Source organism: Athene noctua, chromosome 4 (genome assembly GCF_965140245.1).
Source record: "Athene noctua chromosome 4, bAthNoc1.hap1.1, whole genome shotgun sequence".
NCBI lineage: Eukaryota > Metazoa > Chordata > Aves > Strigiformes > Strigidae > Athene > Athene noctua.
The window spans coordinates 30,721,322-30,742,522 of NC_134040.1; the positions used below are offsets into that span (position 1 = coordinate 30,721,322).

The following is a 21,201-nucleotide window of genomic DNA, read 5'->3' on the forward strand; positions in this document are numbered from 1 at the left end:
GGGCATGTAGAATGGTGAAACATACCTGCTGGTGCTTCTTTGTGTCCATGTATAGATGTCTGAAAGCTTTGAAGAAGCTGGTACCACATGGGCTTTCCATAAGTTTCCTGTGTGTATTGTCTGGTTGGCTCAAGTGATTTGGCAAACTTGTCTAATACCAGTGTTGAGGTTTGCGGGTTTTTTTTAGTGGTAGTACATCTTGCTGCTGTGTGTAGTTTTTTTTCTGGTGTTTGTATATTGCTTTGGCAATGCAAATAATGTCTACAAAATGGAAAAAAAAGCAGCCTTTGATAATATTCCAATGTTTGAACTGTTAGCTATTTGAAATATATTCTGTGCATGTGAATTACGTCTGATCTCTCTCTTAGCATAAAATAAGCAAAAGGGAGTGGTTCTTCACTGAACATACAGCAAACCTGTAGATCCTACATTTATTCCATTGTAAAGATACAGGTATTATAATATCCTATGATATTCTCTGAGTATCTCGTTTGATCCCTGAGATAGGATGCTAGGCAGGATACTCTTTCTGATTTAAATTTTAATGTTTTTATAATCTTAGCCATGAATATTCATACGTTTACTGGTGTAGGACTATTGTATATTTCAGTAGTATGTTTTCAGATCAAATGAATCTGTTCTGATATTCTAAATAGAGGTGTATGTATGTTCAGCAAAGAAAAAATGAAGTTTGTAATGTCCTAAAACACTATGCTTTTCTATTTAAAGGGGCTGATCTCTCTGATTATTTCAACTATGGGTTCAATGAAGATACCTGGAAAGCTTACTGTGAAAAACAAAAGAGAATACGAATGGGTCTTGAAATTTTACCGGTTACCTCAACAACAAATAAAATTACGGTAATTAGTACAGCTTTTGTGGCATTCTACATGCTTTTTCCCCTGTAAAGCTGCTTGTGTGTCATAAGCTTGTTCTGCGCAGTTCAGTGTGTGTAGTTTGCACCTGACTCCCCACCCCTAGCCTAGAATGTTCCTGTGTTGCTTCACTGGCAATTTGTGTGGGTAGTGTGACAGACTAGCTACAGCTAGATTGCATCTGTACCAATATTCAGATTGTGGCCCATAACTTAAGAGTTGAATGGTATCTTAATGGGCAATGTGTTATTTAACTTAGGCTGAAGACAATGCTATGGAAGTAAGACCAAGTGCAGAGATTCTCGATGGCAGATACCATCTTTTTAAGGTGAATTTTAGTACACTTTTGTTGGTTGCTCTCATTTTTGTTGAGTATTGCTTCCCATGCCACCACAGACTGATGGAAGAACAACTGAAATGGACGTAGCCATTATTTCAAACTCATCTTACATCAATGACTTTCTGCATATGTCACAAAATACTGATTTAAAAATGTTGCTTTGTTCATCACCCTTCTGCAAGCATGTGAATTAGTGGCCTGGTGAACTAACAGATTTCCCAGTGAAACTAATTTTTCTTTATATGATGGTTTATTTTTAGTTGTGCATTTGTTTGTGCAGATTAAAGAGTTTGTGCAGATGTTCTGGGGAAACTTGTAGATTATGGCATGTTTATTTTTCCTGTGGCCTTGTAGTCCTTACCTTGTTTTGTAACACTTATCCTTGGCAACTCTGGGATGTGAAAATCAATCTTCCATATTTTTCTGTTGCCCTTTTGGGATTAGACTGCAATAAATCAAGGTATATATAATATTTTTTCCATTCAGAAATGCTGATTTTTCAGAGAGCAGAAAAATCTATATTACAAGATTAAGGATTGAGCATTTTTGTCAATTTCTTATTTTCTCATTTACTCTTTCATTTGATGCTAAAGTTGAAATTACAAAGGTTGTTTATTTTCAATATGCAGACATTTTTATTCTTGAACTGTCATTAAACCAACTTGGAAATGTTTGTTGCTTTCTTCCGTATAATCCTGTGACAAAAGTGTTAGTTGCAGACAGGTATTTCTGTTTCCCTTATATGGTAGTTGAGGGTACCTGGTCATTTTGACTTTATCTTAGCAAGAACAGATCAGAAGCTCCCCGGGGCTTTTTACCATCCTCAATTATCATTATAATAGTGATGGAATGGTGGAAATGGTGGGCAGTGGGAATTATTTGCAGCTGACTACATTCTCAAACTTCTCTGAACTGTTGTCCTGAAGGAAGAAGGGTAAGTATTCCAAGCCAAATCTTCCCCAATTCCTAGCTCAGTATTGACTCTCTGGGGGTCCAGTGACCAAACAGTACAGTACAACACAATGCAACAATAGTATTTGTGTTGTAAGAGTCTGAAGTTTGTCACGTGTTTTACAAGGAGTTAACATATAATTATTAAGTAATTTCCTTAACTTTTTTCCATTCTTCTGAAATACTAAGTCTTATGTAATTTAACATGGTATGTTTAGATTATTCTGTAACTGGCAAGACTTTGTCACTAAATTTTCCAGTTACTCATTAATTAATAGAAGTCTTATGGATTATTCAGATAAATACTTATACCAAACCTATTCATTTTTTTGGTGTTTTTTTTTTTCTATTTCTGGATGCTAAAGTTTAATTCCATTTTTAATGAATCTTAACTATTTATGTGCATTTTTGTGGATTTGAGAAAGAGGTGCCTGTGTTTTAGAAGTGAGATTTTGTAAAAGCTTAGTAGTTTACTTGCCTACATGAAGCTATAAAATCACAGTCTATATGATGTTATACCATGAGTGAACTAGCTATGTAGAGGGATGTGGCTATGTGGTTGGTACAGTGGGTGTCTTTAAAAACTGCATCAGTACAGGTTTGTCTTTAGTGCTAACCCATGTAGATTTTTTTCATGTATAGTGTGCTGCTGAAGTCAAACAATACTTGGAGGTACTTGCACCAAAGGTCTTGGCATAGCTTTAATAATGTGTGTCTGGAATTTTGCAGTATTTCAGAAACAGCAGTATGTTTTTAAAATATTCAATCTGAACTAATGAAAAATCTTTTAAAGTTTGCATAACCCAGAGTATGAGGTGACTTCCTGGTATGACTTGGAAATTAAGTGGTTACTAGATTGTGTGGTCAGTAAGGCAGATGGAAAATCCACTCAGTTTCTTGTCTCATGGTTTGTTGTTGGGCAGCATACTTGTTAGATATATTTGTCATTAAGATTATGGATATTATTTTTTTTAATGTTTGCTTCTTTTAAAAGTTGAGATGTTATTTTGTTCATATAGGAAATTCTACAAGAAAATCAGTTTGGTCTGGTCATGCCTAAATCAAATGTTTAGAAAAGAAATACTAGAACTGTCTAATCTTCTGTAATAATTTGTTTTCTGGGATATTGCTTCTTATGTATATTAAACACTGCACTTAATATATCCTTACAAAATACGGAATTTTACTAGCTTTCCAAAGGTGACAGTTTTTTAAAAATCTGATTGAAGTTGGACTTGCTTACTCTTTTTATTGGCTATGTGCTATGTTGAGTGTTGGGGCTGATACAACTTCTGAGGTTAAACTAATGATGAAACATTACTTTGAAGGTACAGCAGGGCAGAACTGGAAATTTGGAGAAAGAGTTGGCAGTGCAGTCGACCAAAGCTGATTTCACATCTCCTCCTGCCTTATTCAAATCAGGAATTCCAACAAACAGGTCAGTTAGACAGTTGTAACTCAAGACCAAAAAACTTTTAATACTGCTATCTCTATGTATTTGAAATTCATGATTTTGTAGGAAAAAAGGAAAATATCTTTCTGTAATAGGCAGAAATGAGGGGAAGAGTGATCCTAATTGCTTTTAGCCTTCAGTTGCTATTATACGTGAGTGCTATGCTACCTTCTTGACTCTTCAGGAAAGAGAAAGTAGAAGGAAAGGGTAGAATAACCAGCAAGACCAAATAACAAGGCAGCTATAAAAATCCAGGTGCTGCTGTATGACACCATGTTTTTTTATGTAGAATTACCATGGCCAACAAAATATTTCTAGCTCTAGGATCTTTATGGGTATTAGCTAACACACATTTTCAGTTAAGCAAGATGGAATCAGACAGCTGTGACTTCAAAAACTGGAAGGATTCCTGGAACACAGTGTCTTTTCTGCAAGGTAGTTTTAGCTTCTCTGCCTGTGACTATTTCATTATACTTTCTTGAAATGAAATTATTTCCTTACTAGAGTTTCTTCTCCTCCTTTTTCCAGCCCCAGGCTTTAATATATTCTGTCCTTTATATCAAAACTACTGCTGTTTGATACCTGGCACTTGGCTTAGGATTAATTCATGCTTCTGCTTTACTTTAGTTATCAAGGAATCCTGTTTAGGTGTTTTGGTTACATGGAAATTAAAATGATGGTAAGAAAGGTAGAGCAGGTTGTACACTTTTGTTATGAACAATTAATTATCATCTTATGACTTGTCTTGAGCACTGCATCCATAAGTATCTTGACTAACTCAGAGGCACTCATGTTCAATTATTCCATCCTTTAAGAGTCAGATCAACACTCAAGTATTTTTCTCTTGGGTGGGAAAAAAAAAACCAACTTGCTTCATACTCTTGCCTGCATTTTTCTTTTACTCTTAGAATATTCCTCCTCGTAGCCTGAATTCTTGTTTGAGCTATCAGGTTATAGTACCCTGGTTTTAGTAGATCTTGGTTCTTTTTTTCCCCCATTGTTCTTTGTCTAAAGTAGTAAAAGTATTCCAAACTTTCTACCAATCCTGTAATTATTTTTTTAGCTTTTCTCTTCTGAATTGCTTCTGATGTGTGATGTTCTTGTAACAGTTCTCAGAATGCTATGTACTGTTCACAGGGTAATGATTCCAAATTTGTTTCTAGTACAGGTTTTGTTACAGGATTTAAATTCTTTATGCATCTCATTGATGGACAGAGAATCTCTAAAATACTTCAGAAAGTAGTTAATTACCAGGATATTAAAATGTAGTTAAGCTTAAAGTTGTAGAAAAAATGCATTGTGTAAATTCTGGTTCTGTGAAATTTCTATTTGTTGTGAGAAAGCTTAATACAGTAGGGTCATACCTGTGCATGGTGTACAGGCTTTGTAAGTAAAATACTTTTTGCATGCCCTAGCTAGGATAAAACTATCGTACTATAAATGTCTTTATACTATATTTTTATGTGATACATTTTTCTTTCTGCCCAAAGTTAGCAATTCCATGTTTAAGTAATCATCGTCCTGATTTATAAAGAGTATATTGGTTGTTAATCAGAGATTTTCTGAGAAACTTAACACATGCCTGTTTTTTCCAGGAACTAAGTTTACCTTAGCAAAGGTTGGTAAACCCGTGTATCTTTAAGAATGATAAGCCAGTAAGTGAAGTTGGTCTGTTGGGTAGATAGAGGAAACAAAATGTACATTTCCAGTTGTATCACTTGTGCATTCCGGTGGTTACAGTAGGTTGGTTTTATATATATATAGTGTTAATACTGTAATTGTAAGTTGTTACAATGGCAAAACTGACTTCTTTTGATATTTATTACCTGCTCCTTCAGATACATTTGCTTAAAATAAATTTTTGTGTAAAGAAAAAGATACTTCTAACAAGTGGTCAGAAGAGATTTTTGAAAGAAAATTGTATGCTTAAGTCTTGACAGTAGCTCAGTGAATGAATACATCTTAACTGTGTGGATTGACTTCTTCAGAACACAGCTACTGTTTTCTGTATTTAAAAACCTTTATTACTAATTTCTTTATAACCAGGCAGTGTTTTATGGGATTGGACTTTCTTTTATTAAAGAGTTAATTTTAGGTAGGCAGAAATTATTCAGCAATCCAGCTCTTTAATAATTTAAAATAATTGCCTTTATGCCATGAGACATTTGCATTAGCTTTGTTGTGAAATTGTTGGAAACATTTCTCATGTAGCAGTAAAACTAGTTGATATATTTCACAGAGACACAGAATCATCTAGGTTGGAAAAGACCTTAAAGATCATCTAGTCCAGCCATTAACCTAACATTGACAGTTCCCAACTACACCATGTCTCTAAGTGCTATGTCGTCTCTACTCTTAAACACCTCCAGGGATGGGGACTCCACCACCCTGGGCAGCCCATTCCAACCCCTAACAACCTGTTCTGTAAAGAAATGCTTCTTAATATCTAGTCTAAACCTTCCCTGGTGCAATTTGAGGCCATTCCCTCTTGTCCTATTGCTTATTACTTGGTTAAAGAGACTCGTCCCCACCTCCCTGCAACCTCCTTTCAGGTAGTTGTGGAGGGCGATGAGGTCTCCTCTCAGGTGAAATGGAGGGAAAACTGATGCAACTGGGGACAGCAGCATTGGTGTGGGGATGGGTATGGAGCTGGGCATGAGAAGAGGAATTCAAAGAGTGAAAAAGATAGAGGCAGGAGAAAGACCGAGGCAGTTTATCTCACCAGAAGCAGTACCTCCTCTCAGTCACAGGCAAGCACTATCTCCAGAAAAGCTGGTTCAGGCATCAGAAAGTAGCAGGAACAATATAGGAGGGACAAATGACCTGAATTAAGTAAGGGGGTGGGGTGGGGGGGGTGGGAATCAGGGCATGATCCTAATTTAACATTTTAATTCCCCATTTACCAGTCAGGTACTGCAGCATCACTTTGTGGATGACTTTGCACATAGATATTGCAGCACATATTTCTCTTTGTTGGAAAGTCTGAGGGAGATAGCAGTGTTTGCCTCTTTTTTCATTTTTTTGTAAACAAACATTAAAATAATTTTGTGCCTACTTTTTTTACCTTTTTAGTTTGAGTGCAGTAGATACTTGCATAAGATTGCAGTTGAAATTCTCAAAAACCCCTCCGAGGTCTAGCAAGAGAATATTGTTCATTACCAATATGGAAGTTATAGTTTACAAAATAGAAACAAAATTATTGCTCGCCAGCAGATAAATTACTACTTCACTAGAATTGCATTCTAGATGTTTAATTCAAAGAAAAATTCAGTGCTTGTTCATACGTTCTGTGTGAGAAATTTTGTTTTAATTTGTAAACAATGACTGTTGTAAACTGTGAAATTACACCTGAATCTCTTGATTCTGTGATATTTAGGGCTGTTGAATAGCATAAAATGTTATGTAACTCTGAAGGAGGAGTTAGAACATAATGGAAATGGTTTAATAAATACACATATAAAAACAATATGGTATAAAGTAGAATGTTTGTTTTCTAGAGGTAGTTAATGAAAGATTCATTGTGTGCATAGTCACAATTAAGGTAAAAACCTGAAGGAATCTGAGTATAGTGCTCTCTAGAACATGGAGAGGGTTTGATGTATTTCAAACATGTCCCAACCAGCCAAGTTACAGAGGTATTTTACTGTTTTTTAGGCCAGTGCTTTTCCCTATGTCAGTTTTCAAGGTCTGTGAGAAAGTATTTCTTTAGTAGCAGAGAAATAAACAGAAGTTTCATTTACAAGCTGAATGAAGAACTGGTATTTTCTCATTCCAATAATATCTAGTATAGCTGTCCATCACAAAACTTTGTTCTGTCAGAAGCTTTTAGTTTTATAACCTCCATTTATGCTTTTTGGGTTACTATTAAAGAATACATTACATTGAAACTAATGTGGCTTTCAGAGAAATCAGCTTGTCAATGTTATGGGCTGTTTATCAGCTTTCTCTGTGCTTGGGCCTTTCTGTAAACAAAATTTTTATAGAAAAGGGATTTGTGATAAGTTATTTCTGTGAAAAAATTGAGGTTTCTCTTGTTTCATGAACTAGCCTTGTGAGACTAGGTGATGAAAACTCAGATACTATTTTGAAAAACTGTCTATTTTGTGTATCAATGATTTCTGTATTAAATTTGTTTTGCTGCTTAGTTGTATCAATCAGTGGTAAGTGAGCTCAGCAAAGTTGAGACTGTCCTCAAGAGGAGGAAAATAAAGCATAAAACACATAAGCAAGACAAAAAGGAACACAAGAACATGTTATATACAGTTTTTAAAGTATACTATAATTCTATAATTCTTAGACTAGACTATAAGTCTAGTGAATAAATGTGGCATCCAGTAGTTAGACTGCTTCAGAATTTTGAAAATTGGGGGCAGGTGGTTTCCAAAGAGCAGTTCATTATTTTTATTACTGGTGGTAGGGATAAATGATTTCTGAAGGTATGAATTTGGAAGATAATAGGGGTTTTTTTTCCTCCTTCTCCCCCCCCCCCCCCCCTTCTCTTTGCTCTGTAGAATCTAAACTCATCTTGCCAAATGAGATTGAGATATCTTTCTCAATTAAATCTCCCTAGAGGGTGGTACTCATAGTGCAAAAGGCTCATAAATAATCATTCTCTAATTAGAGTGAAATCACTCACTGAGTTGCTGGAATGTTACTTTCAAGCTACACTTTATATGAACTCTGCTGTGGGTTCATGTGCATCCCACACACATGGATTGCCTTTTTATGTTTGGGTGTATCCACTGGGAATGCATCTGTATCCCAGGTGCCCTGATTGTGTAGGACAAACCAAGCCCTTTCGTTTCTTTCCGCACAGCACTGAGACAGAAACCTAGTAATGCCTGCTCAAAATCACTAACTAGGTGATGGCTGGGGAGTCTTTGAAATTTCACCATGTACCAACTTGCTATGACTTAATCAAGATCTGAGACTTCAGATTGTCCCTTTTATAAAGCTGCTGAACTGTTAGATTCTGGACGCTTCAGATACCTCTCTTGCTTTTGTGAAGATTACGGTTTTGTCAGTGGTGTCACCTGCTGCTCCATTTGCAACTGAAGATACGTTTTCTCTTGTTCACTCTTTTAGTGAAGTACTTAATGAAATCATTATTGCTGTCTTGGAAATAGAGAATTTGTCAAGTTCAAGGTATGATGGCAAATTCCTGAACTCATCCATCATTACAAAAATTAAATCTCTTGGCAGCTGTTGGGAAGAACAATGGACTATAAATGTTAGTGAAAAAATAATTATGGAGTATCAGCTCAGTGGGAATGAATGAACATAGGTGTACTCTTCAGACTCTAGAAAAATTAAGTGAAAACTGTGTTCCTTTCAGTGACGATGATGTCTAGGAACCAACTGGTATTCCAGATTTGCTTCCTTTGATAATGCAGTGTTGTGTTTGGGCTGATTCCCAAGCCAAAATTGGTATTGTTGTAGTATGGTTGATGCACATATCACTTTAATGCCTAGTACTCTTGCACTGGTGTCCCTTGCCTGGTGATTCCAAGAGTTGCTGGCAGTGTGCAGACAGTCCAGAAGAGGAAGAGTGTTAATTTGAAGTACATCACTCCCAAATGGAAGCCCTGTCAAACAGTGGAACAGACCAAGCAGGGAGTTACCTGAGGAGGGACTTCTTGCTATAGAAGATTGTCATCTATCATACACAGGGACTAAAGCTAGGTAAAATGAGTTTTCTAGGGTACAGTTTTTTAGACATTGATAGAAGATAACAGTGATGGAGGAGAACCAGTGTCTTAGAACTCTGAAATCAAATGAGCTGTCAGTGAGGACTGAAACAAAGTTTTGTTGTTTTACAAAAATTCACATTTTTTTTTTTAAAGTGAAACGGTTTATAGCAATTGGTTTATAACACCTATGTTTCCAATTTAGTCACTGAAAGCAAAATAATAATAATCCCAAAGTATGGCAGTGTGGAATACCATGCAAGACCTTTGGGAAGGATTAGGAAAGCAGGTGTTGATTATTTCAAGTTTTAGACTGAAACAGTCTTTTAGGATGGGTTAGAAGATCAGAGAATTTCTTAAAGTTGTGTTATTCTTGGAGAGGTTGTTGTAGAGTATATACTGTTCCAGTTTGCAAATGTGCTCTCAGATTCTTGTGCCACTGGATTTTTTTTTTTTACCTCCAAACTGTTGTGCTTAGTGAGCTTGCTTTAAAATCCAAGAGGAAGCTCTAAACCCAGATATTGAAAAGCTCAGAGGACAGGCATTTGGATTATCCTCAGTATGCAGTCTGCTGAAGAACTTTAGATTATCTTTGGGAGATCTAATTGATTCTTCATGCTCTAGTGTCTGCTGTGTCTTTTTCAGCTGAATTGAATAGCTATTTGAACAATTGGGGTCAGAGCTATCAGTCCAGCAGAACTTGGAGCCTGTTCCAACTGTTCTCCCTGCTATCTGTATTAATGTGGTTAGTAGTCTGCTACTTACAAAAAATACAAGAACTTGTTTTCTAAAACTATTTTTTTTCTTTCTATGGATTTATTTTCTGAAAGTGTTTTTCCAGTCTTTCTTTTTGTTATATATCACGCTGTTGGTAAATATTGTCAGTTTTCTCTACTATGGTTTCTGTTACAGGTGTGACAGAGATGTAACTGTTTGTCTCATCAATTAGCAATGTCATTTTTTACCTCATTTTTTTAATGGAGGACTGTTATGGACTAGTTTAGCTTGGGAAGTAGGCAACTAAGAAGAGATATAACAGAGGTACCACCAATAGTACACTGCCAGAGAACAGGGAGATATATAGAGATATATATATACATACACACATGCACAATATACTAGGTTTTTTAAACACAAGAAGTGTAGGGCACCGAATACAAATGTCAGGCAAAAAAATAGCTGAAACAGATCTCATCACTGGAAATGAAAAGTAAAAGTATGTTCAGAAGAGATTGTGCAAATGTAAGCTATCAGGTGCTATTAAACACAGTTGCATGGGAAGTCCTTAAATTTTTGATTGGTGGGAACTGGAAGGGATGTGTATATGCATGTCACTTCTCTTGTCATCATTCTCTAAAAATCTGTTGCTAACTATTTCTAAGGTAGGTGTTCCTGATTTACAGGGTATTCTGTTGTTGCCTGATTAGGTTGTAAGGGAGACTGAGGTGAATCTTGTGCTGCTCTGTTGCTGGTTTCTTTAAAGGTGATCATAATGATTAACTATGCAAGTGTTCTAGAGGTGTTTGGGAGAGACATTTTACATTTGGAAAACTGAGGAACAGAAGTATTAATGTCTTGTCTATGATTGCTTTGAGTTTCACACAAGGTTTAATTTAAGAGTCAGTGTCTACTAGTTTCACATACTTTCTGTTTGATACTAGGACTGTATTCCAAGATAAGAGAGGTGGCGGCTGGTTTTGTTAAATATGTGCTGCAATATCGATAGTATGCATGGTAGGGTTGGCTCATGTTCATTTCTACCTCTGAACTTAACCTTTCTTTGATCTTCCATGGAATCCTCCAGTATGGTTCCTTGCAGTTTTGAAATTATTTCTAATGTTTAGTTTATAACTATTTTACTTTAGGTTTTTGTAGAAGTTATGTTTAATACATTTTTTTCTTCCTGAGGTTTTCTGTGATCTCACTGTATTGTTCCTTGGGGTTTTTTTCTTTTATCGGTAACAGAAGTGTAGATTTATTACCTTGTAGAGGATGGAAGGAGAATGTGGAGAGTCATCCTCTGTCCTACAGGAGTCTATTGTTGCATTGTTTAGTTCTATACACACTTGCATAGTTGAGCAAATTTATCACAGTTAATGTTCTTCAGAAGTGGTCTTTTGTGTTTTATACAGGAGAAAGAACTTTGGCATTTAGTATAAGAGAAGTCCATAAGACTTTCTTCTCTCCTATTTTTGGTTTTTTCCTTTTCTAATTCTGTTTGTTGATTCTGGTTTGTTCTGTGTTGCAGACGGATATCTGGCACAATAGATGTGATTGGACAGACCATTACTATCAGCAGGGTGGAAGGACGACGGCGTGCCAATGAAAACAGCAACATACAGGTTTTATACTGCAGATTTGCACTCTGTCTTTGACTAAAACACATTTTTTCTTTCTCCATAGCTTCTGATTAAAACATTTCAGAGCGTATCAATGAGTAATACAGGAGTAGCTTTAAGTTCAGGAAGAAAGTTGCGGCAGTTAGTAGAAGTATATTAAGATGAAATATTTGATGTATTTCAAAAGATAAGTGTTTTGGTATACTTCTTCCTGAAAGGAAATGAGCAATATTGCAGACTTACAGTCCAGGATACAGCACTGGCTCTGGTAGTTCTGCATAGCATACTGCTTTGTTTACTGAGTGACAAAGAAAAATATTTAAACTGGTTGTCCATTTCTCCCCTATTCCTGCCAGGCACTAATGCTGAAAGTGAAAGCCTCTTTGTATGCAGTTTGAGAAATGCAGTCTTTTAAAAATAAGTTGTGAAGGAATAAATAGTTGATAGTAATTTTTTTTTTTTTTCCAAAATTAGATTGTATTATTTTACCATAAATTGTAAGATTAGTCTTTATGATTTTTGTCTATATGGGCTTGGATTATTTTAAGAGAACAACTAAATGTATTAAGATTGAATGCACATTTTTCTCTCCTGACTTACCTGTGGAGAAGAATTGAGGTTGTTTGGTGCCCTGGCTGCATTTCCATGCCAGCTTAGGTTTAGATTAAACAATGACAATAATAATGGTGGTTATACTGAAAACACTGCCATGTGTTATTCAGCTGATCTCACAGTGTTTAAGTAATTGGGGTTTTTTCATGCTTTTCACCTTGATTTTTAAAATGTTTTCCTTATATATGAATTTAAGATGGTGTTTTGGGCAATATTCAGATAGCTTATATTCCCTCTTGGATCTTACGTTCGTTGTTCCCTGTTGGCTGTTCTTAGACCCTCAGAGGTACTTGGCAAGCATGGGACACTGGACGAGGGATGCAGATCGAACTTAAACTATCTGAATATGGCTCTTTAGGTGCATAAGTAGTGATACCTTCCTGTTGTAGTAACAGGAAAGAGAGGAAACCTGTCTTCTACCCTTTTGACATAGCAATTGTAACTATAGTTTGATATTTTACAGGTTCTTTCAGAACGATCTAATCCTGAAGTAGACAATTTTACCAAGCCACCTCCATTTTTCCCTCCAGGAGCTCCACCTACCCACCTTCCACCACCTCCTTTCCTCCCACCCCCTCCAACTGTCAGTACTGCTCCACCTCTGATTCCCCCACCAGGTAAATATCCTGCACTACACAGGATGTGAAAAATGAAAGATGCATTATCATAAAATGTTTTATGGTAATGAAATAAAGACAGTGCATTCCATGCACATTTGGCTATATATGCAGAATTTCAGATTTTTGTATTCTACTCATTTCTTAAAAATATCTGCAAGGCAGAAACAGAAACTTTTGTCTTTCTTTCTCAGTAAACATAGTCTCAAGTAGTAAATCATTACCTAAAGACTAAATGTTGGATCTTGTGTCCTTGAAAATGTTTGAAGTGAGAAGCTGTTTCCTGTAAGTCATCTAATGCTGTTGAGGTACATGTTAACAAATCATTCCACAAACTTTTGAACTAAAAGTGTGTCATACCATGAATTTGTGTCAGAAGTTGGATTCTCTGATTTCTAAGGTCAGAGGATCAGCAGATGCTTTAATTCCCCTTTACCCACACAGTATGTGTGAATTCCCAAAAGTCTGATAAGAATTGCATTTATGTGGTATCCTTTCTTTCAGTCAGAGGTCTTATTAGCACCTGATGTTGTTATCCAGTGTCCTGTGTCTGTGAATCTTAGAGGAATCAAAGCTCTTTGAAAACTCTTCTCCTTAAATCTGGTTTGAAATTTACTGATATTTACTGAATATTTACTGAAATTTATGGAAATTTACTGGAAGGAGTGTCATGGTCATTTGCACAAATAGTGTAGTTACCTGAGTGTTGTCATTTTTAGGAATTAAATTCAAAAGGACTTGGCAAGGGCATAAGAAGAATAGTCAGTGAGAAATTAAAGTAGATGGAGAAACTTTTTGGAGTATTATAGTAGGAAAGTGAAAGATTTTTTTAATAGAAGAGACTGATTTTATGTGGAGCCCCTTATTTTCTCCTTTTGTTCCTTGCATTCTTTTGCTTGACTTATTCTGAAATAATGCTGAGAAGTTTCTTTGCTATTCTGTTCACACAGGCAATCTTTTAAAGGTTTCTTATGTATGAGCAAGGAAATAACATTATTATTTCTGTGCAACAACTTTTGCTTTTGTGTGGGGCTTTATAGGGTTTAAATCCTCATAGAAGAAGCTGCTTTCTTCAGTTGCTGCTGATGATTTTAAAACTATTAACTCCTGCTGCCTGACAAGCTCTGGCTCTCATCAGTGATTGTCATACACAAAATGGTGCAACGTAGGAAACAGAAGAGATTTAAAGATTAAATAATTCTATGCACTTTTCCAAGTTTTTGTGCCTCGATATAAAAAATAGAGTGTCTGAAAAGAGAATATGCTACTGCTCTGGCAATTTTGTGATGTTTCCTTACTGCAGGGGGGAGAGAAAGGAGAGGAATGTGACAGTAATGCTAACTGCAGTGTTAAGCTGCATTAAAACCTTTCTGGTAGATAATGCATTGCAAGTTTTTAGAAGGTAATTATTTTAATTGTAATTGTCGTACAGAAAAGGTGGTCTAAGTTGTATGTTATTAAAAGCGTGAGAGGAACCCCCACAGACACCCCAAATGCACTTGGTGTGTCATATTTGTGTCCTGGACTATTCTTCCAGAACCCCACACCTGTTGAACTTTTAAAGGTGAAAGAAATCCACATGTGTTATAAATATAACAAGCAGGTTTGGCTTTAGTCTTGTGGTTTACAGACAGGTTTATGACATACACTTGTTCGGAAGGTCTCCTTCAACATCCTTCCATGCTTCAAGTAGATTTGAAAATAACGATTAAGAGCTGTGGATTTGGTTTCTTCAGGCCTGTGTTTTAATTGTGCTGTTGCCAGCTCTTTAACTTCAAAGCTGTTCCTAAAATAGAATCTGCCATCCCTCCTAGGTTCAATGGAGGAGGAGAAAAAAAAAAAATTCTTACCCAATTTTAAACCAGGACTACTTGCCAGAAAATTTAAGTATTCCAAATATAAAACATCCTCCAAAAGCCCCTTTGAAAAAGGATCTTGCTTTGAAGTTAGATATCTTGTTCTGAATTCATTCACTCTTGCAATTCAAATATTTTTTGAGGAACGAGCCCTGGAACGATTCAAAGGGCCAAATACAGAAAATTCTCAAATACTCCTAGGAGATCATTGACTGTGGCAAAAAATGTGTTGGTTTTTGGTTGCTTGGTTTATTGCTGCGTTGGAGTAATTTAAATCTAAAGAAGAATGTGGATGTGTCTGTTTAACAGACTTTAAAAGTTGGTTTATGTGTTTTGGTTTAAGAGTGTAGTTAAAATGTGACATGTATTTGTGATATTAAAAAAAAATTACTCTGAAGTATTGAACTCCTGTTGCATAACTGGAAATTTTGACTGCCTAGACTTATACCAGGGCCTAGCAAGTAACGGTACATCAGCTCAGCCCCAGCAATCTTAAGTGTGTGCTTTTTATCTTGTGATAAATAAGGGAGAATTTGGCTTAGTTTAGCCTGTGGCAAAAGAAGTTTACACAAAGTTGAGTTGTATTACATTGCTGTGGACTATTACACAGTTCAGCCAGTTTGCAGTGTTTGTTAAGCTGTGGCATCTTTACCGTGTTTGATTCCTTACCCTGCAAGTGGAGCACATGTGGCATTACTTTCCTTTAGTAAAAAACCTACTTGGTTTTCTGTAAATATTTACCAGCCTTGAGTTAGTAGGATGGTATACAGTGTCCTGAAAGCAAATTTGAGCACATCAGGTAAAATACTGCACTAATGTCGTCTGGATAGGCTTTGACACGAGCCTAAATATTTAAGTTTAGGCCAGGTGTATCTTTGTGGCAGTACAGCGTGTTGTAGGAACATGACACGGTCTCTGTTAAATCACCTTCTTTCACTAGTACTCAAGTTTAGTTCCCTGCGTTCCAAGAAATGACTCAATATTTCAGTCTTTCTTCTCAGAAGTAATTGGCTGATGACTCTTCAGGTATATTTTCATGCACTGCATTAGTAGGAGTCAAAAGAGTGAAGAGTTGAGGTTCTTAATTTTATATTAACTAAATTTTATGATTTTTTTTGTTTCTTGTTTTGTGTCACATTCATATGTTAGTGAAGGTGAGGAAAAAAACTTGTTTACATCTTTTTAGTCATACTTGCTAACTTGCAATGTAGAAAAATGTTTCTTCCATTATGATACTGTCAAGTAAATTAGCTTCTGTCTTAAAATAATATTAATCATGACTTTTTAAATGTTGTTAAAGGTTTTTGAGGAAAAAATGCCTGTATCTTTTTTTAGTATGATACCCTGCATTAACCAACTCATTAAAACTATGTGGACATTTGGTCTCTGCATATTAGTTATATTCAGTCTGTCTTAATTTTGTTTGAATGGCTCTCAAGTGAAATTGTTCATTTGGCTTTTCATATTGTGATGAGATTTTTATTTGTATTTCTGCACAAGATAAAATTCTGAGTAATATATTAATCGTTTAATCAGAATTTCAGCCTTTTTGTAAAGAATATTAGCTGATGGCTTTCCAGGCAATTCTGTGCATAGGTGCTGAGAGCCATGTTCGATGCTAACAGTATACTAGGTTGAGTGCAGCAATTGAAATTTTTTTTTAAGCATAAGGTAGAGCTAATAAATTAATTTGAGAGAACTTCTGATATTTTTCTAGCTTGCATTCTTAATATTGCTGTTAAGACATATTCTTTATATATATTTTTATATACAATTTTCTATATTGTAGGCTCATGAAGACTTTTATTAATTCTTCATGACAATTAACCAGAAAAGATGAATAGAAAATACTTCAGCTCTGCAACAGTTTGAATTCCCAGTCTTCCTTCCCACCCCCCGAAATTTTCATTAGGAGTGTTTGGTTTTTAAGTGTTACAGTGTCAAACTTTTTATGGTGTGATTTCTAGTGTTCTTAACAGTAGTACACATTGGAAAGCTGGTGTGCTGGTGAAGAGCAAGTGGCTCATGAAGTTTAGAAATTAAGCTTTTGGAGTTCACTGTCTCCTGATTTATGTTTTGTCTGAGAGATTAAATTTTAAGTCTTCAGGATTGGACAGCAACCTCAATTTTGTTTCACAATTTATTTAATCCTATAGGATTAATGCTGATAGAAATTCATGTCAGTGAAATCACCAGCAATTAGTGAACATTGATACCGATTACTTTTTCTCAGTATCCATATTCCTTCATTTCGTCCTTCTGCCAAGTCAGTTTGGGAGCCGTTGGCATTTCTAGACATTATAATACGTAGATGTAGTTAGATGTTGCTGCCATACAACAATTTTTATAGTTATAATGTTGAACTATGATAGATACATAAAATTATCCATGGAGTGACCAGTACATCTAGGATATTCTCTGAATTATGAAGTCTGGAACTTGAATGAGATGGGTTTTAAGTGGATCTGTCTGCTGTTCTGTCTGAATGTTTATGCAATTATGGCAAAACTGATGAAAGCGCTTGGCAGTTTTCTGTTCTCTCCCCACCCTGAGTCTTGCAGTGAGTTGTCAGACTGAAAGTACTTGTTTTTTAATGGAAGCAGAGTTGCTCATAACTGGAAGAGCTTTATGTCTGGTATATTGGTCTGTTTTCTGGCAGTATTGTTTTAGCCCATTTTATTATTTTCATGTGTTTTGTGTATTCAATTGAGATAAAGCTAGTTCTTTGTAAAATATGAGAAGATAATGCCCTTTAAAGTGTACGAATTATTTTTACCTTTTAATCGTTCCTTTCATAATCAAATAAGATAGGTTTATGTGGTTTAGGTTTATATATTTTGTTAGGGCAGCTAATTAAGTTGCGAACAATTTCTCAGCTTTTAGTTAAATTCATAACAGCTAAGCTAGGTCTGAAAACCAGAAAAGTTAGAACCATTTTTGAATGTGTATTAAAGGATGCTCCTTTCTCATATATTTACAAGAAAATAGAGTACCAAACATGTTTTTTCCATCCAAGTAGCAACTGAGTGATTAATTGCAGTGTGGCATAGCATTAACTGAAAAGTCTGTAATGCTTACTGTTCCTAGAATATTTTGTCCATGTGGACCTACTGTTTCCTATACTAAGCTATTAAATGTCAGAGGCCAATTGCACTTCCTTTCATCCAGTCATGGAATAGAAAATAAAGCAAATATATTCTATGGGATGTTACTTTCCTTCTAGATACTAAGCATTTTAGGGTTATGGACTTAATTCTAATTTTGAGATCCAGAGTAATTCTTCATTATTTTTGTCTCTAATTAAACAAGATCCTGAAGAATAGGAATTTAAATTAAAAAGCCAGATTTCACAAGGCTTGCATAAAATCTTAACAATTGCTATTAATGTGACATCTTGATCTGAGGACACAGAAAATAAGTTACGTATGTGGTGACAGCTCAACCTGATTTATCTGATTTTTAGATCTACAGATAATAAACAGAAACTATTACTATAACTGATAAGTTATTTCTTGTCTCTTTAGGTATACCAATAACAGTGCCACCACCAGGTAAACTTGCTTAGAATTTTTTTCCACATTTGGTTAAGAAATTAAAACTTAACTGATGTGCAACTTACCAACTTCCCTTTAGTTATATAGATAAAAGTTCATAAATACAAATCTGTTATGTATAGATGTAGGCTCAGTTATTTTGATGCAGGCAGAAAAGAAAATGTATGAAAATGCTGTTGACTAGTGGACCTAATCAGCCAGTTTCTAAACTCTGTGCTTCCTTCTTTTCTTTACGTTCTTTTTTTTTCAGCTATGTAGAAAATAGTTGTGATTGTTGTTTATTAAGTATTGTTAGATACACGGGAATTTTCCCATACTTCTAAATCATTGTAGTTTTAAGAATGATAAGGTATTTGATTTGAAGCACTGATAATACATGTTTAATACTCTGTTAAGATGGAAAGTTGTTCTCAGTCTTAAAGTAAAACCTATTTACAGAGTGAGAAACAGTTTTTGCTTTGTACTCTCTGGAATTTGCTTGCGGTTGTATGCTTAGCTTAGTTCTTTTATGTGTTTGATTTGGTTGGGGTTTGGGTTTTTTTCTTTTTTCCCCCCCTCACCTAATTTATTATTACAGGCTTTCCACCACCACCTGGCGGTCCTCCACCTTCCCTCATACCCACAATAGAAAGGTGACTGTCTGTTCAAAATCTTAAAAACAATATATTGGTATTCTGTAACTGAAATAAATTAGTAAGAACTCTTACACTGCCCAATGTTTTATGGATTTTATCTGGGAGTAGGGAGACGGTTTCAGATTTTTACGGATATGTTACTAGTCTCACCTGTCTGACAATATTCTTATGAGTAAGTTACTTGATCACTTATTAGTTTGAGTTATGACACTATATCAATGCCAAGACTTACGAACAAAGTCAAGGCAATGATTGTTTAAGTATTCTTTAGTAGTTTGAAGGCATATTTAAGTGAACCGTATACTTGTCAGCTACCATATCCTTTTCTATACATGCAAATAAACAATTTGACCACAGATTCAAGCCCTCATAAGCTATAGGAAATGCCAGGTTCCAAGGAATACAAATCTGTGTTTCTACTGTGTTTGTTCTGTCTTCAGCTTTAATAGACCTAACAAGTATTTTTTCAATACCTTTTTTGTATATGTGTATGCATACATATATTTTTATAGATATATATCTCAAAGGAAATAAAAAAAGTTGTCCAACACAGTCCTTTGAAAGTATTTATATTTTGCTGGAGGCCAAAACCAGGTCATATGCAAAGGTTATTTAAAAAGATGGTGCAAGCCTCTTGTCAGTCCTTTGGATTTCACTGAAGGAAGGTGCACGCATCTGTTCCTTTGAAATTGAAAATTCTGTTAACACATACACTACAGGATGATGAAGGTAAAGCTCTGAGAAAATCCTCATCTAATTTAATTCAGGAAAAATCCCTAACTGGATGCATTTGATGTACATGAAAGTAAATTTATTTTTTCATACTGACAGTTGCTGTGAGTGACTGCTGCTTCTGACTGTCAGGCAGTGGTCATTGCATTTACTTGTAGTGAATGTTTATGTAGTTTCTCAAATACAATGTGAAAAAAATGAGTTTATTGTGGAACCTAAGAACTAAATCTTATACTTGTAAATGTAAAGGTGTTGCATTGGCCTTTCATTATTATTGGTTTTGTTTTTAAACTAAGCTAGCCCAAAACTTTATTTTAATGTTAAAGTGGCTTCAAGAACAGAAATAACACTTAGGTTAAATACTGCAAAGGTAATTCATTCTAGTTATATAGGAAGTGCTAAAAGTCATGAAAGAATTATGTATGTATGAATTATGTCCTGTAATCCTGTCCTTTTTAACCTTTCTGCTTTTTACCTACTGGAGTTGGCCACCACTGAAAGAAGTCAGCCTAGAAAATGTGTGGCTAATTTAATTTTTTTTTATAGAACTACACATTTGAAGTCCACCTGTTCTTAGATATGCTCACGTATCTACTTAGAAAGAGTGAGAATGGCTTCATTCATAAATGAAGCACTTCCAAGCAGTTGGAGATTAAGTTCATTATCTATGCAGAAACACCTTATGATACAAGAAACATTTGAAATAGAAAGTTGATTGAAAATACAAAGGAACAGCTTTGATAGGGATACTTTTTGGTTTAAATTTTAAGAAGAGAGAATGCTATTTTTGCCTCCTGTAGTAAAACATGAAATATACATATTTGTGTTGATAGGCAGCTTCCTTAATTAGTAATGCTCAAAATGGAAGACTTAAATCCATTTATAATGAACGCTTTGTTTTAGTCTGTATAGTGGGAAGAATTCAAAAGAATAGTATTTAAAGTATATATTTCTTGATGGAGGTAGCTTTGATGGTAAAACTGGATTTTTACATGTATTTTCTTTTCAACAGTGGACATTCTTCTGGCTATGATGGTCGTTCTGTTCGTGCATTTTCATATGGCAGTGGTGAGTGTCCTTGCTGGCTTTGAGAATTTTGACTAGTGCTATATCAGTTTGATGTACTTACCAGGTTTTTAGCTAAGAGACTAAACAGATCCTTTCAGTAATTCATTGTGAAAGCTCATTGCCTACCATTGTGAACAGAATACATGCTGTTGCAAATTTAACAGCTGTTGGTAAATACTGTTGTTTTGCTTACTTATTTGTGTGCTGGATAGCTTTCCATGCTGCTTTTGCAGAACTGTGTTTTTGAAAAATAATACACTGCAATATGGACCACAAGTCAGGGAGAATTTTCCAAAAACTGGCAGGGTTTAGAAGCAGGAGAACAAGTACTGTCAAGAGATCATCAGAATTTCAACCAGCAACACCAGTCATTGAGAAATCCTGAGTGATCTGCCTCTCCTTTGAAAAACTGCCTAAGATACTATAATCTTGAGCTATCCTGTTGCAAAGTCAGTTTTTCTTTTTTTTGGTTAATGTTATGG

General features: G+C 35.3%; 1 protein-coding gene across 19 annotated transcripts in view; it reads left to right on the plus strand.

Moving 5' to 3' along the window:
• Window positions 1–21,201, plus strand: part of FIP1L1 (factor interacting with PAPOLA and CPSF1) — a 46,244-nt gene that overhangs the window by 10,534 nt on the left and 14,509 nt on the right. For 5 of the 19 annotated variants that reach the window (XM_074904826.1, XM_074904817.1, XM_074904814.1 and 2 more), the window contains 7 exons: window positions 730–860; window positions 3,495–3,604; window positions 11,555–11,648; window positions 12,721–12,874; window positions 18,255–18,281; window positions 18,862–18,916; window positions 20,664–20,719. In XM_074904826.1, coding sequence (XP_074760927.1) covers window positions 730–860; window positions 3,495–3,604; window positions 11,555–11,648; window positions 12,721–12,874; window positions 18,255–18,281; window positions 18,862–18,916; window positions 20,664–20,719 — 627 coding nt within the window. Of the gene's footprint in view, window positions 1–729; window positions 861–1,134; window positions 1,204–3,494; window positions 3,605–11,554; window positions 11,649–12,720; window positions 12,875–18,254; window positions 18,282–18,861; window positions 18,917–20,663; window positions 20,720–21,201 lie in introns of all 19 variants that reach the window. The other 14 variants (XM_074904823.1, XM_074904824.1, XM_074904825.1 and 11 more) reach the window with 6 other exon arrangements.